Genomic DNA, 13,459 nt, shown 5'->3' on the forward strand with positions numbered 1-13,459 from the left:
TCTGCACCAACCCCCTGCAGCCTGCCTTCACCCCACACACATTTATACTCACTCTGACTGTGGAGTCCAAGTTAGTTTGGCAAATATTATCATATTTTCCTTCCTTGAGGTCTTTTCCCACATGGACAAATGTAACTTTGGGCCACCCCATGGTCAGGTGTGTGCAGCCACCTTTGGGATGGATACAGCCGCTTTCCGTTAACTGACCTGAGATATCTTGAAAATATACAGGAGAGAAATACGTCTACATCCATTGCAGCAGTCGGAGCTGTAGTGCCTGGTTTACTTAAAGTTATTTACTGTTTACCTGGAGAGGCTCCCAGGCGAATGGACAAGTGCCAGACATTACAGCATCATAAAAAAACCAAGCAGTAAATGGAAATGACCTCTTAGTTATTAGCATGAAAATGACTGGATGAAGTGTACTCTTGGCATGAAAATGTTAACATAAAGTTACGAGAAAACATCTACAATATCTAAAGTGTTTCTTTGACGCTGGCTTGATGTTGAAGTTCCGGTCGAAGACGTTTTATATTCTTCATGGAAGTGTGTTTTGATGATCAGATACAGAATATTTTGCGCAGTCTAAGAAAGATTAGGATTTTTTTTACTTTCACAACAGAAATCAGCCTGTATTTAACAATAAAAAAAATATTTCGTTGAGGAAATTACAGGTTGTGAAAATGAGGGAACACACAGTTGTTTTTAAAGTGCTGTAGCTCAAATACTGTGTGAGGGACACAAAACCATGATTAGCATTATTTTTACTAACAAGTATTGGGTATCCAGTATACATATCACATCTCTTGGATAAAACAATCATACTAGAAACTCTGTTTCTCCCTGTAAAGAGTTTATCCTTTAAAATGACAACTCCCACAAAACAGAGCCCTAGTAGTTTGAAGGCATACGATATAAGCTACCATACACAGCATACAGTATAAGGCGCTATCAGATGCTACTGAGAGACAATATGTAACATTTGCTTTATTTTGAGATTTTTGTACTTTCTCCCTATAATTACTTATGCTCCATCACTTCAAGGAATGTAAAGTTTATGCTTATTGGGTAGCAAATAACTTTGACCACATCAAATGAAATTCAAAACCTATACTCTTTCCCTTCATTAAACCCACTGAGGTGACACATGAAGGACAAGAGGCTGCACCAGGTCCTCCACTTTGTTACTCTGGACGTAACGTGATGAATCTTAGCAACCCTCCGAGATGTTTCCTCCTCAACGATATGTATCTCCCAGTTGCTTCAAAAAGAGCTGGACGATTTGTTTGGGAGTTTCTTTGGCCAAGCAACGTCAAAGAGAAGGCATGCCTGATTATTCTTAACGGGGCCCTTGACAAGGCACAGCTGCTGTCAGCCAGCGCCATGGTTTCTGCCCAGCGATGAAATGACACGGTATTTCCGTGAACAGAAACCGTGCTGGGCCTAGAGTTCCAGCCCCACGCGGCACAGGCACACTGACCGAGTCTCCCGTTCATGAAGCCCGGGTGGGAACGGTCTACAGCATTGTTGGAGCGACGTCCCCGTCTGGTGATCTGATAGCTGCTGCCCCATCGGTTTCTTCTCCCTACCCGACCTGTGCTGGGCAGGTGCTCTGTCTGGGGACCTGGCTGCCCAGGTTGCTATGACGACAGAGAAATAATAGATGCGGAAGTGAGAGCAGCTTTTCTCCTCCTCTCATTACTGACAAACGTGAACTATTATTCTGCTCGGGACTTCAAATATAACTAAGGCGGGTGGAGTGAGGAAAAGGGGTTTCGACGACACGGGTCTCGGGCAGGGAGCCCGGCATTCCTCACCACCTGCCTTTCAAAGGAAATGCTGGGGAGAATTACAGTCAGTGGTTTTCTCCAACCACTGCTTCATTTGAAAGTACGCTTTGCGAGCTCACATGCCCTCAGTGAACCCTCATTCTTCTAAAATCTCTAACTGAACATAAACCATTTCAATTTTATGACTCAAGATTTCTGAAATTGGCATTCACTTACTTGAGTTTATTTAAAGAGGTAGAGCTTAAAGTCCCTGTTAACTCAACCGTTGTTCTGGGGTCACACAAGATACGCAAGATTCCGGACGGCCTCTGACACGATGCAGTTTTAAGACAAGACAGGCACCAAGCTATGTTTAACATCTTGTCGTGATCAGCTTACCCTTTCCCTGAAGTGTCTTTAGGTTGAGACAATGCTGCATGTGGGCTGGAGAGGAACGGGGTGAGCATGAGGTCTGAGCCTGAAGCTAAGTGACTGACACAGAGACTCCCAGACAGTCTTTTTCGTTTTCTGTTTCTGTCATTCAGGTAGCAGGTGGCAGGAGTGTCCTCTGGGACTCCTTTGAAAAGAAATAGGGTTCAAAGTAGAAGAGGAGACTTGAGAGAAGTTCGAGGTGACAAAATAAAAAGGCAATAAGTTTATACTTTGCCAAGGGCCATCCTTACATATTCTCAGTAATTTCCATATGAGTAAGATGGGGACATACACAACTTCCAGACAAGGTGCATGCATGTCATAAAGTGATAAATATCTTAATGGCTCTTATAATTGTCCTGTCTCCACCGTTTTTACGCGTGATAGATTTCTCTGAAGACTGAAATTTGAAGTAATTATGAAGTAATAAAATGTATCTATTTTTTCGTCGTGTATTTAGCAACATATAAGGCAGATTATTTTCTCCCTACTCATTTAACACATTATATTTGAGACACACATCTATTTTCAAGTATTTGAAATTACCAGACTCTCAGAGAAACCACTGTTTTCCTGTGGCAGGACAGCTGTGTTTCTCCCCCTGCAAACGTCAGTTGCCAAGGAAATGCTGGCGGAGCCAGCCTGGTGGCCCTGCAATGCTGCAAACGATATCCAAGTATTTATGTATCGCGGGGGGAGTGGCATCTAAAATTCAAAGTTACGTATTTAAATGACTCACGCAGTAGAATGAGATGAAAGACTATGGGAGGAAACAGCACCACGAGCAGTTCTACAGTATTTACTCCTTAGTCCTGTGTTGTGCAAACACGTTGTGATAACGTGTCTAAACAAATACTTAGCAACCGTGTGTGCTGCAGCTACAGATCCAACGTGGGTGATACCGCGTCTCGCTTTGGTTTTCACATCTTGACAATTCATTTTGTACGAGATGATCTTATACAGAATTCTATAAAAATAAGGAAAAGTGTTATGATTTCTCTCCTTTCCTTCAAGAATTCCACTTAAATCTGGTGCACGGTTTGCAAACTAGACATCCATGTAGCTGTGGTTAAGCTTATGGATTTAGAATAAATATGTGCATTGCTTGAGTCTAATGTGATTATAGGAAATGTTATCATCTGTATGGGACATTACTTTTAAACATTCTGGTTTTTCTTGGATGACTATGAAGATGTTCTGTACTTCACTTGTCTGCCTCAAGTATATCATAACCACGTCCTATAAGAAATATGCTCCGTATTTTTACCCTGGAATGGATGTCTTTTCTCCCCATTCCTCCAAGATTCGAACTGAACGTATGTTAATATGCAGTGACTGCATTTTATAAACTTAACTTTCTATCCTCTAAGGAAGACGGGGGCCATTCAAACAAAGGTCTGACTTAATTAAACATTTTAAGGCCTCAGTAAACGTTTGATTACACTCGGTGTGGTAAGTGGACCTTTGCTCTTCTGAAAAGTCGCTGATGCCCTCCACGGTGTGACCAGCGAGAGAAGTGTGGGCGCAGTGGCACAGCCGCTGAGACCTCCACGTTGCGGGCAGGTTCGGCCCACGCGTGCGTTTGTTCTTATCCTGCTGAGCAGTGGGGGCGGGTGCGGAGCGTCGGTGGCAACAGCGTTGCTAGCAGACTGTGACGCCTGCTGTTGCTGAGCAGATTTGGGTCTGAGTGATTTCCACACCTCTCCACTTTTTAACACCTTCCTCATCTCTTTCTGCTCCTTTTAATCTATTGTAAGCATCTGTCTTCTCACTGATGATTGTCTGTAGAACTGAAGGGCTTTATCATCCTCCTGTCAACACTGCACCTGCTATATCACACGTGTGGTGTTTGAACACGTTAGATGCTCGATGTACGTTTGTGCATTACCCGAAATTCTGTACTCATCTGTCCCGATGCTCAAGAAAGTACTTTAAGCAAATGCAGTCTCCACAATCTAGAAGGAAGCCACTGATGCCTGGGAGACTCTCTCCCAGCACCTTCTCAGGCCCGGGCGGCATGGCAGTGGGCAGAGCTGGAGTCCACAGGTAAAGGGACAGGTGGGCTCTGACACATGGTGAACAGCTGCTCCAGGTCTCTGTGAGAGTCAGAAATGCTTCCTGAGGAATTGTTTAAGCTTTACCATTAACCTTTTTGGGCAGTGGCCCAGTGGGAAGAAGGGGGAACTCACTTACTCATGTAGTTTTACTTCTCAGTCTGTCATATATCGGATGTTATGTTTGAGCAGGTCACTTGACTTTTGAATATTTTCAAATTCTCATTCGTAAATTAAAAGCTAATAACTTTTGCCTTGTTCTCGTCACAGGCTTTATTTTATAAACTGAAGGCGGCACTATAGCTGGCACACGTGGTAACACGTTATTCATTTATATCAACGTGTAAGACTTTTAGCAAAAGCTAATTAACGAATCAAAATAATTTCTTAGACAACATGGCCCAATATTCGGGAGAGAGAATATTGTCAAAATGAATTATTGTTGGGATATTTTAACAATGTTGTGTCACGTGTCATTGTCATGTCTGACGGTGTGGTGTTTAAAGAGCCATTGAGTGTGTCCATTGGCTGAGAGTGATGGAGAAGGTCAGGACAGGATGGGGGACCCCTGCTCTGTTCAGCCAGCTGTTAGGCTGTTGGTCTGGTTTTGTTCCTGTGGTTTAAAGAATAATCTACATTCAGTGAGATGCAAGATCCAAGCTTATTATTCTTCCTGTTTTTGTCCAGTAAAGAGTACACAGAGTCCTCTATACACTTTCTTACAACATTATTCTGGTAGTATTATTGACACTTAGCTATTCAATCCATTCGATTTATCGTTAGTGTATCCCCAGCTGTGCTTGCACCATTTATGGTACCAGTCCTTTTAACACTAGGTTTAAAAAAAAAAGACACTGTATCATGTATTACAAGTTCAAATACATTAAGATCTATTTTGGAGGTTCTATCCATTTCTACTGATGAATTTGCCCATTTGAATATTAATACATTGATTTGATTATAGGATTTAACAGCATATTCAGGGATTGATAACTTCTCCCAATTCCTACTACTCTTCTTTTTAAAGTATTTCTCAGATGTTCTGGGGGACATTTTAAAACTTTCTGTTGACTTAGTTTGTTTTTATTGAAAACTTCACCAAGTATATGGCATATCGTTGTTAAGAGCTTAGATTTTATTTTCTGTCCTTCAATAAGAATTTACAATTTCTTTAAAGCAATCTATGACAATTAGTTAAACTTCTAAAGATTTTATAGGATTCTCCCCCAGATTTTTAATAATTTTCCTGGTGTTTATTGCTATCATAGGAAAAAGGGTATTTTTGTGTTACAGTAATCTTATGTGAAGCTACATTATCTTTTAAATTCCAATTAGCATTTTAGGGGAGTATACTTGGAGTCTGCAATTATATTTTTAATAAAAAAATAATTGCATTTTCTTAATAGTTATAAAATTAATTCCATTTTCTTATTTTACTTTATAAGTAAAACTCATCAATATTTTTGAAAACTAATGGGCATCTTTATCCAGTACCTGATTTTGATTAACATGGTTTCCTTGTTTTAACATTTAGGATAATTTTTACTGCTTTTTAAAATTGACTTTATTAATTTTATTCTTTCAAAAATATTTAATGAAGGCTTTTTGTGAGCCACGTGCCATCTTAGGCTCTTTGACTACGTCTGAGAACAAGATACAGCTTGCTGCCCTGGTGTGGAACCCAGCTTCATGGGGCAGAGACAAGTGACAGCATATTAGACACAGTGTGTCGTCAGCACAGTGCATGTGGGTAGGAAGGTGCTGACAGGCTATGAAATGACAGGTAGTGCAGGTGAACAAAGACAGAGGTATGTGGAGATCTATCATTTGTAAAAGGTTGATGAATGTAGGACTCATTGGGGTAACTTTTGATCAAAGAGTAGAAAGAGGTGAGGGTGTAAGCCACACAAGTGTTTAGGGAACGACCGTGCTGGGCTCAGGGAACAGCCAGGCATGTACAAGAAGCATAGTAAGGTATTCTTCTATTCCTATTTTCCTTAGAGTTTTTATTAGGAATTGCAGCTCAGTTTGACCAAATGTCCTCTCAGAATCTCTAAGGGAGGGGAAAAATCTCTCTCTCTCTCTCTCTCTCTCTTTCTCTCTCTCTCTCTCTCTCTCTCTCTCTATCATCTCTATATATCTCAATAGATCTATGTATCAGTAGATAATGTATGTATATTTAACTTGATGAAAGTAATTACTTTGATAATAACATCTGATATTTATCCAGGTTTGCTGTTTTGAAATAAAACCTACTCAGTCATAGTTCAATTTCTTTTGTCACTTGTTGGAGTCTATATGCTAATAGTGTGTTTAGAATGATAACATCTGTATTCATATTAATAATGGTCACGTTTTCTCTTCATAAAATTTCTTATTAATTTTCATTTTAGTTTGATTTAATAACATGAATTAAAGCAACTTCAATAATTTTATGCTGGAATAATTACTTCTTAAAGAATTAGGTAAAACTTAGTTTTGAACCCATCTGGTCCTGATGTCTTTTTAAAAGTAAACTTTTTACCTATTTAAAAATTTAATTTAACCTGACTAATAGCACATAAAACGAGTCAGTTGGCACCCAGCAATAAGAAAATACAGTAAAATATTACTTGTGTCATTGAAGAAATCATCTTGGAATTAAAGCAAATGCTGAAACAGTGTTACTGTGGTGTGTGCACTATACCTAGCAATGCATTCTGCTTGTTGAGTTAAAGTTCACCTTATCCAGAAGGTGACATTTCACCCACTGTTACTACATAGAATCTTAATTTAGTGAGGTCTTTGAAAGTGATGGGCTCTTTAGTCATAGCTTTAAGTATTACAGTAAAAATGGATCACATGTTCTACATAATCTTGCCTCACTAAAGTAAATGGTTCTCTTCCGTGTTGAAATTCATTGATATATTATCATTACTATATCCTGATTATTAGAGCTGACATTTGTTATTCAGTCAACCTTCATTCTTATTTGTAATATTTACCAAAGCTGAAAAATTACTGCATACTTGAATACTACTTTAAGCTGAAACTATAGGAATTCAGGAGTATTAAATATTTGGTAGTTCTTTTTTAAACATACACCTATGTATACATTTTTGCTGTGACTTTTTATTTTACAACATAACATTCAGACTTGAAGTGCCTATGTAAAGGATCCTACTGCACTTTTCTATGTACATGGAATGTTTTTCACAAATTAAAATGCAGGAAGGGTGGTGAAATGAATGAATGTGTGAAATGGGAGTGTCACGTTGCCCTTTTCTCCAGCTGTTATGTCCCCAACAATCCTAACCCTCATCCCTTATTCCATCTATTTTTAGCTTTTCCAGCACAGTTCTGTGTCACTTGGTGGTAGCAATTCAAGGTGAGAATGTCTAAATTATCCCCAATTCCTTTCTTATTTTGCATCGATTCCTCCAAATTCTACATGATACTTGATTTCTCACAGTTGATTCACCCACCACTTCCAACGGTGATGTGATTTTCCTAGGTGCAGTTCTATACCTTATTTTCCAGCTGGATAATTTCTGCTGTTACACTTGATTCACTATCCAACCAACAGCACCAGGGCTTGTGGACATTACAGACCCTGTGCTTGATTGGACGTCTGTCTCTTATGAAGGCCCTGTCTCCTGCCCTGAAAACTGGCACCACGCTGCCCCACCTGCCATCTGTAGGTGTGAAAGTGTACCCCTGTCCTCACACCACAGAGGGGGTCGTGTGCCCCTGCCTCCAATGCTCCACAGATTCCTCTGAAAACCTAACCATGGATGTAGAGTGACAGGGGCCAGAGGACCCAACCCCATTCAGGAAGGCCTTACAATTACAGTTTCACCTCAAACTCTTATGCTGTAATAATATATGGAATAATAATTCTTTCTTCCCCACAATTAATATGAATGAAAATGATTACACAATGAAATGCTTTGTTTACTCAGTGTTCACAGGTGATCACCATCTCAACATGAATAGTAAAGCTTGATATATTATCTAGTGTTAGTGTAGTTGTTTTGTCTGAAAAACAGTTTGTTTAAAATCATTCCTCAAAGTCACGTTCAGTTTCCTTTCCTGCCAGAGGTCAAGACTTTAAGGAAATTATTTACTGCAGGTAACATGTCAAGAGGGACGAGTCCAAAGTCAAAGTGAGATTCTAGGTAACCGCTTTGCAACGCGGCCGTCAGTGAGTTGCAATGCTGATCTTCCCCTCTGGAGATCCGAATCTTGTCTGGCTGTTCTGACATCAAGCTGGGCTAAGAGCTGAGGTCTTCACAAGCTGTCTCAGTGCTCGTTTGCCAGTGAAGATGTGTGTGTGTGTGTGTGTGTGTGTGTGTGTGTGTGTGTGTGTGTTTCCTAATGTGTGCTTCAGGCAGGTCCAGGCAACTCAGAAGTCTCTATTTTCATCAGTTAAAAACAATAGCCAAGGTTGGAGCGGAAGAGGGATGAGTAGGCAGAGCGTAGAGGATTTTAGCATTTAGCGAAAACATTCTGTGACTCGCTGATGGTGGATACATGTTCGAACGCACAGAACGCTCAGTACCAAGAGTGAAGCCTAACACAGGCCGCGCACGCTGGGTGATGTTGCCGTGTCGACGGAGGTTCGTAAGTTGTAACAAAGGTCCCACTCAGCGGGGCCACGTTGATCATCGGGGAGACTGTGCATCTGTGGGACGGGGGTCTAGGGGAAATCTCTGTACTTTCCCCTCAATTTTGCTATGAACCTAAGACTACCCTACAAAAATAAATTCTTTAAAAATGAAAATATAAAATAACCCCCAGCTATGAGCACTTTTGACTTCACAGCAAAGCAGTGGCAGACAGCTACATTCCCCTTTAGAGTCTCGTAGAAGACAGGGTGGCCCCAACAGTGTGGAGGAAGGACGGAGACCACAAAAGGATTCTATGAAGTTTCCCTTCTAACAGACGAATGGAGCTTAAGAATATTCAGTTCACGGACTGAGCTGTTAGCTCGTTCTGGTTTAACAGAGTCAGCCTATAAATATCCCCTTTAATGCCACTTCCCTTTTCTGTTTTCACTGATTGCCCTTTTTTACCAATCTCTGTCCCTTTGCTCACGTACTCACCCAAGGCAATGTGAGAGCATAACTGTGCTGATACCTTATCTGATGAAAATGCACACTTGATCTGCACTATAAAATGTGAATGAACATGAAGAAGACGATTGGATTGGTGCTGATTTCTGATTTTTCAGGAAGATGACATTCATCATTATTCATGATGTGGAACCTACAGTTTCCAACCTGACAGTATCAGGCCAATGAAATATGCATCCAAGGCATAGTAGGAAGCCTGAAAAAAATTAAAAACACATTGTGTCAATCCTGGTCACTGAAAAGATGGATATTTCTGCATTAAGAAATGTGTATGTGTCAAGGACTTGAAGTTATGCTTATCCAGAAAGATACCCATAATTAGCCATTTATTAAAAACAAAGTAAAATAAAGTTCTCTCTCTAGGGTAAGATTTTATAATTTTTAAAAAGTTTTTATTTTTCTCAGTTACACTTGACCAAAACTTCAAGATTGAAGTATACAAATGTAAAGCTTTAAAAGAAAACAGTTGCCCGTTGCCCATTTCGGAGGTAACTGTATTGAACTTATACATTTCTACTTTATTCTCTTATTTACACTTGAGGTGCTTGTAATGTTATTTTTTATTTAACGCTAGATGTTATCTGTTGCACGCTTAAGATGGAATGTGAGTATTTAGCCATTGCATTCCACTGTCCCATGTATTTCACTAACACACTCCCAGTGCACTTACATAATAATGCTTATATAAATATTAAATGTCACTTGGAAACAAGCCAAGTTCATAAATGCATACTAAGCTAAAAACTAAAGAAAAAAAATGGGGACTTTGCATGGGATTGCCTTGAATATGGAAAAGCAGGAGAGAAATGATTTCCTCACAGTGTTATGTCTGGGGATCCATGACATAGCATCTCCCTCATTTATTTAACAATGCTGTATTTGTTTGTTGAAATTAAATCGAAACCAGTTGATCTTTGTATATTACTTTGTATATATGCTATTCCATACTAAACTCACTTAATAACTCACATGGTTCTGTCTCATGTAATAGTGCCCATAGGCTCTTAAGAATTTTCTGTGTTCAAAATCACGTTACCTCTGAATAATGTCAGTTTCATTTCTTCTTTCAATTTTTATGATTTTTATTAGCTCTTTTCTTGCCTTATTTCAGTAAGATCTGAAGAAAAATTAAGTAGAAATGAAATTGGACGCTCTTGCCTCATTTCTGGTCTCAAGGAGAACGGTTTCAGTAATTCATAGTTAATGCCATGACGCTTCTCATACATTTTTGTGTGTCCTCTTTACAATATCAAGGATACTCCTTTGTATACTCAGTTTTCTATGAGCTTTTATCAAATGAATGTAATCAAATGCTTCTTTGTATCTATTGAAATGATTATATAATTTTCTTCATTTTTAAAATTTTCTCCTTTCATGTGTGTGTCTGTATCTTCTCTATTGCTCAGATTGGGCTATTGAAATGATTATATCATTTTCTTCATTTTAAAATTTTCTCCTTTCATGTGTGTGTCTGTTGCTCAGATTGGGCTACTTTTATTGTTCTGTCCTCAAATTTACTGATTCTATCTTCTGTCAGTCTATCACCGGGCTCATCCAGCAAGGTTATTTATGTTATTGTATTTTTTAGTTCTATAATTTCATTTCCTTTTTATAATTTGTATTTCTTTCCTGAGATGTTGTAATTTTTCATTTGGTTCAAGATCATTTTTCATTTCTTGCTGAAATAGTTTTAAGGTGGTTTTAAAACCCTTGTCAGATGATTCCGGTGTGTAATTCATCTAGTTTGTGTTACTTGATTATCTTTCCTCATTCAAATTAGGATTTTCCTGGGTCTTAGTGTGACATATGATTTTAATCCTGGCCATTTTGCTTATTTGTTAAGAGTCTCTGGTTCTTATTTACTTATTTTTCTTTTTAGCAAGACGTCACTGTTTAGCACACAGGTCCTCGCCTAATTCTGTGGGCCGTGGCTCCACTGACAATACGACATTTAGAACCATTTTGGTGCTAGTTGGGTCTGATTGATCCATCTGCGTCATCAGGCTCCCCCCACCCTGCCCGCCACCCCGTTCCCTGATGGTGCTAGAGGAGGGGAAGGGGCTTCCCCAGGTCGGGTCCCTGCTGCCACTAAGTGGATAAAGGGATGCTTCACCTAGCAGTGGGTGGACCACCCCTCTGTTGGGAAAGATCTGTGCTCTTCCTCCAGGCCTGGGAGCCCTAATCGGTTTCTTTTCTCTCCACCTTTCAGAGTTCTACTTGATTGTGTCTGGCACTTTTTTCAGTGTTTTAGTTGTACTTGTTTGGGAGAGAGAACTTTATGCCATCTTGTAGGGACCAGAAATCATTCTAAACCATTTTGATAGTCAATTCTTTAATGACTTTATGGTGAGCATTTTTCTATGTGTTTAATAAATTATGTCCCCATGTTTACTAATTGCTTCTTCACTAATTATTCTTAATTCTTCTCTTAGTTTATGTGACTTTTTAAATTATATATATATATATATATACTTCTATATTTTCCAGGTATGTTTGCTATAAATAATCCTCAGCTTTCTGAACTTCTTTTAATATTGCTTACATTTGTTGTGGTACAATATTTTGAGAAATTATCCATTATTTAACTGGTAGAAATAGACCTAGTAATTCTATAATTTAGGGAGTTGGGAGTTATTGATAATAGCTGTCTCCATCATTATTCTAAATTTTCAGGGAAAGGAAAAGAAAATATACAATGAAATAGTGGGAAAATAATAACCATTTCGTTTTTGCAAAAGTGTTTGAGTGAATTGGAACAACTTTAATTAGAATTAGCACGCTGGTCAAATCTGCAGGGTAATTTATTCATAGATCCCCAAATAGTGCATCATGGATGCTCAGTAAATATTTAGTAAATTAATAAATATAGTGGTTCGAGCACTACATCTTTCTGTAGACCTAACATAGACCATAAACTCACGAGAGCCTTGATAAATGTGGATGGAAGATGATGACGTCATGAGTGAACAGGGCCCGCAGGATGATGGGAAGAGGAAGGATGTGGATGGCCGCATTCCTTCAGTGTTAGATCTTTCATCCCCTCCATCTGCCATAAAATGTTTCTGACCACTAGAGAAAACTGTGAGACGTGGAAAAGACAACCCATTATTTCAAGGGTTTTCAATCGTACAAAAGTGTTTGCCAGCGTACTGATAATGGTATCATTTTTATTATGTTCTATGTTAGGTTCAGGTTCTTCGGAATGCCGGAGAAGAAGTGACCCTGACGGTCTCATTTTTTAAAAGAGCACCTGCTTTCCTCAAACTCCCACTGAACGAAGATTGTGCATGTAAGCATTTATGAAGATTAGGTAAAGTGCTCCCGTCACATTTACTTTCTAAGCCATTGTTTCCTGGCAGTAATTTATTTTTAAAGTTGGGATTCCTGCCTGAATGCAAACAGTTTTCTTTAATATCACAAAGCATTCAATTAACCCTTCTCCAAAGGGAATAGCTGTTGTTTGTGTTTCAGAATGTATTCACGTTTAGTTATTTTCCAACCTATAACTGGGGAAATATTATTTACTTTAAAAATAAATGTCATATCAAACATATACCTTTTGTATCTCTATTAAAATTTCATTCGTATTGTTTGATGAATATATATTCTCTAAGTAGAAAATAATATTCTCTTATTTGGCTACTGAACTTACTAAATAAGCATTTACACTTCATTTGTCCTGATGAGAATAGGGAGATTGCAGGAAGCCCCCGTCTCTGTGGAAATGTAATAATTTTCATAAGAGCTACTTAAAACTTTCTGTATCTATTTTCATATTATGAAATGAAATGCATATTATAGTTTTTGCTAGAAGCAAAGACGAATTATTTTTAACTGAGGCATAGTTTACATGAACTGAAATGCAAAGATCCTCAATGCTCAGTGGGATCAGCTCTGACAAACACTCACATTTGCTTAAGCCACATCCCTTTAGATCACAGAACGGTTCTGCTGTGCCTCTTCCAGTAAATAACATTCCCAGAAACAGCTACTGACTTAATTTCTTGTCATCAAGTACTAATGTAATCAAACTGTATTTATTCTTTTATGTCTGCTTCTTTCATTATGAACCGTCTCATGTTAACATATT

General features: G+C 38.8%; 1 protein-coding gene across 2 annotated transcripts in view; it reads left to right on the plus strand.

Annotated features, from left to right (window-relative positions):
* Nucleotides 1-13,459, plus strand: part of SNTG1 (syntrophin gamma 1) — a 188,496-nt gene that overhangs the window by 63,391 nt on the left and 111,646 nt on the right. For both annotated transcript variants that reach the window (XM_065895511.1, XM_065895512.1), the window contains exon 7: nucleotides 12,556-12,658. In XM_065895511.1, coding sequence (XP_065751583.1) covers nucleotides 12,556-12,658 — 103 coding nt within the window. The remainder of the gene's footprint in view (nucleotides 1-12,555; nucleotides 12,659-13,459) is intronic.

This window comes from Phocoena phocoena, chromosome 17, assembly GCF_963924675.1.
Source record: "Phocoena phocoena chromosome 17, mPhoPho1.1, whole genome shotgun sequence".
Classification (NCBI taxonomy): Eukaryota; Metazoa; Chordata; class Mammalia; order Artiodactyla; family Phocoenidae; genus Phocoena; species Phocoena phocoena.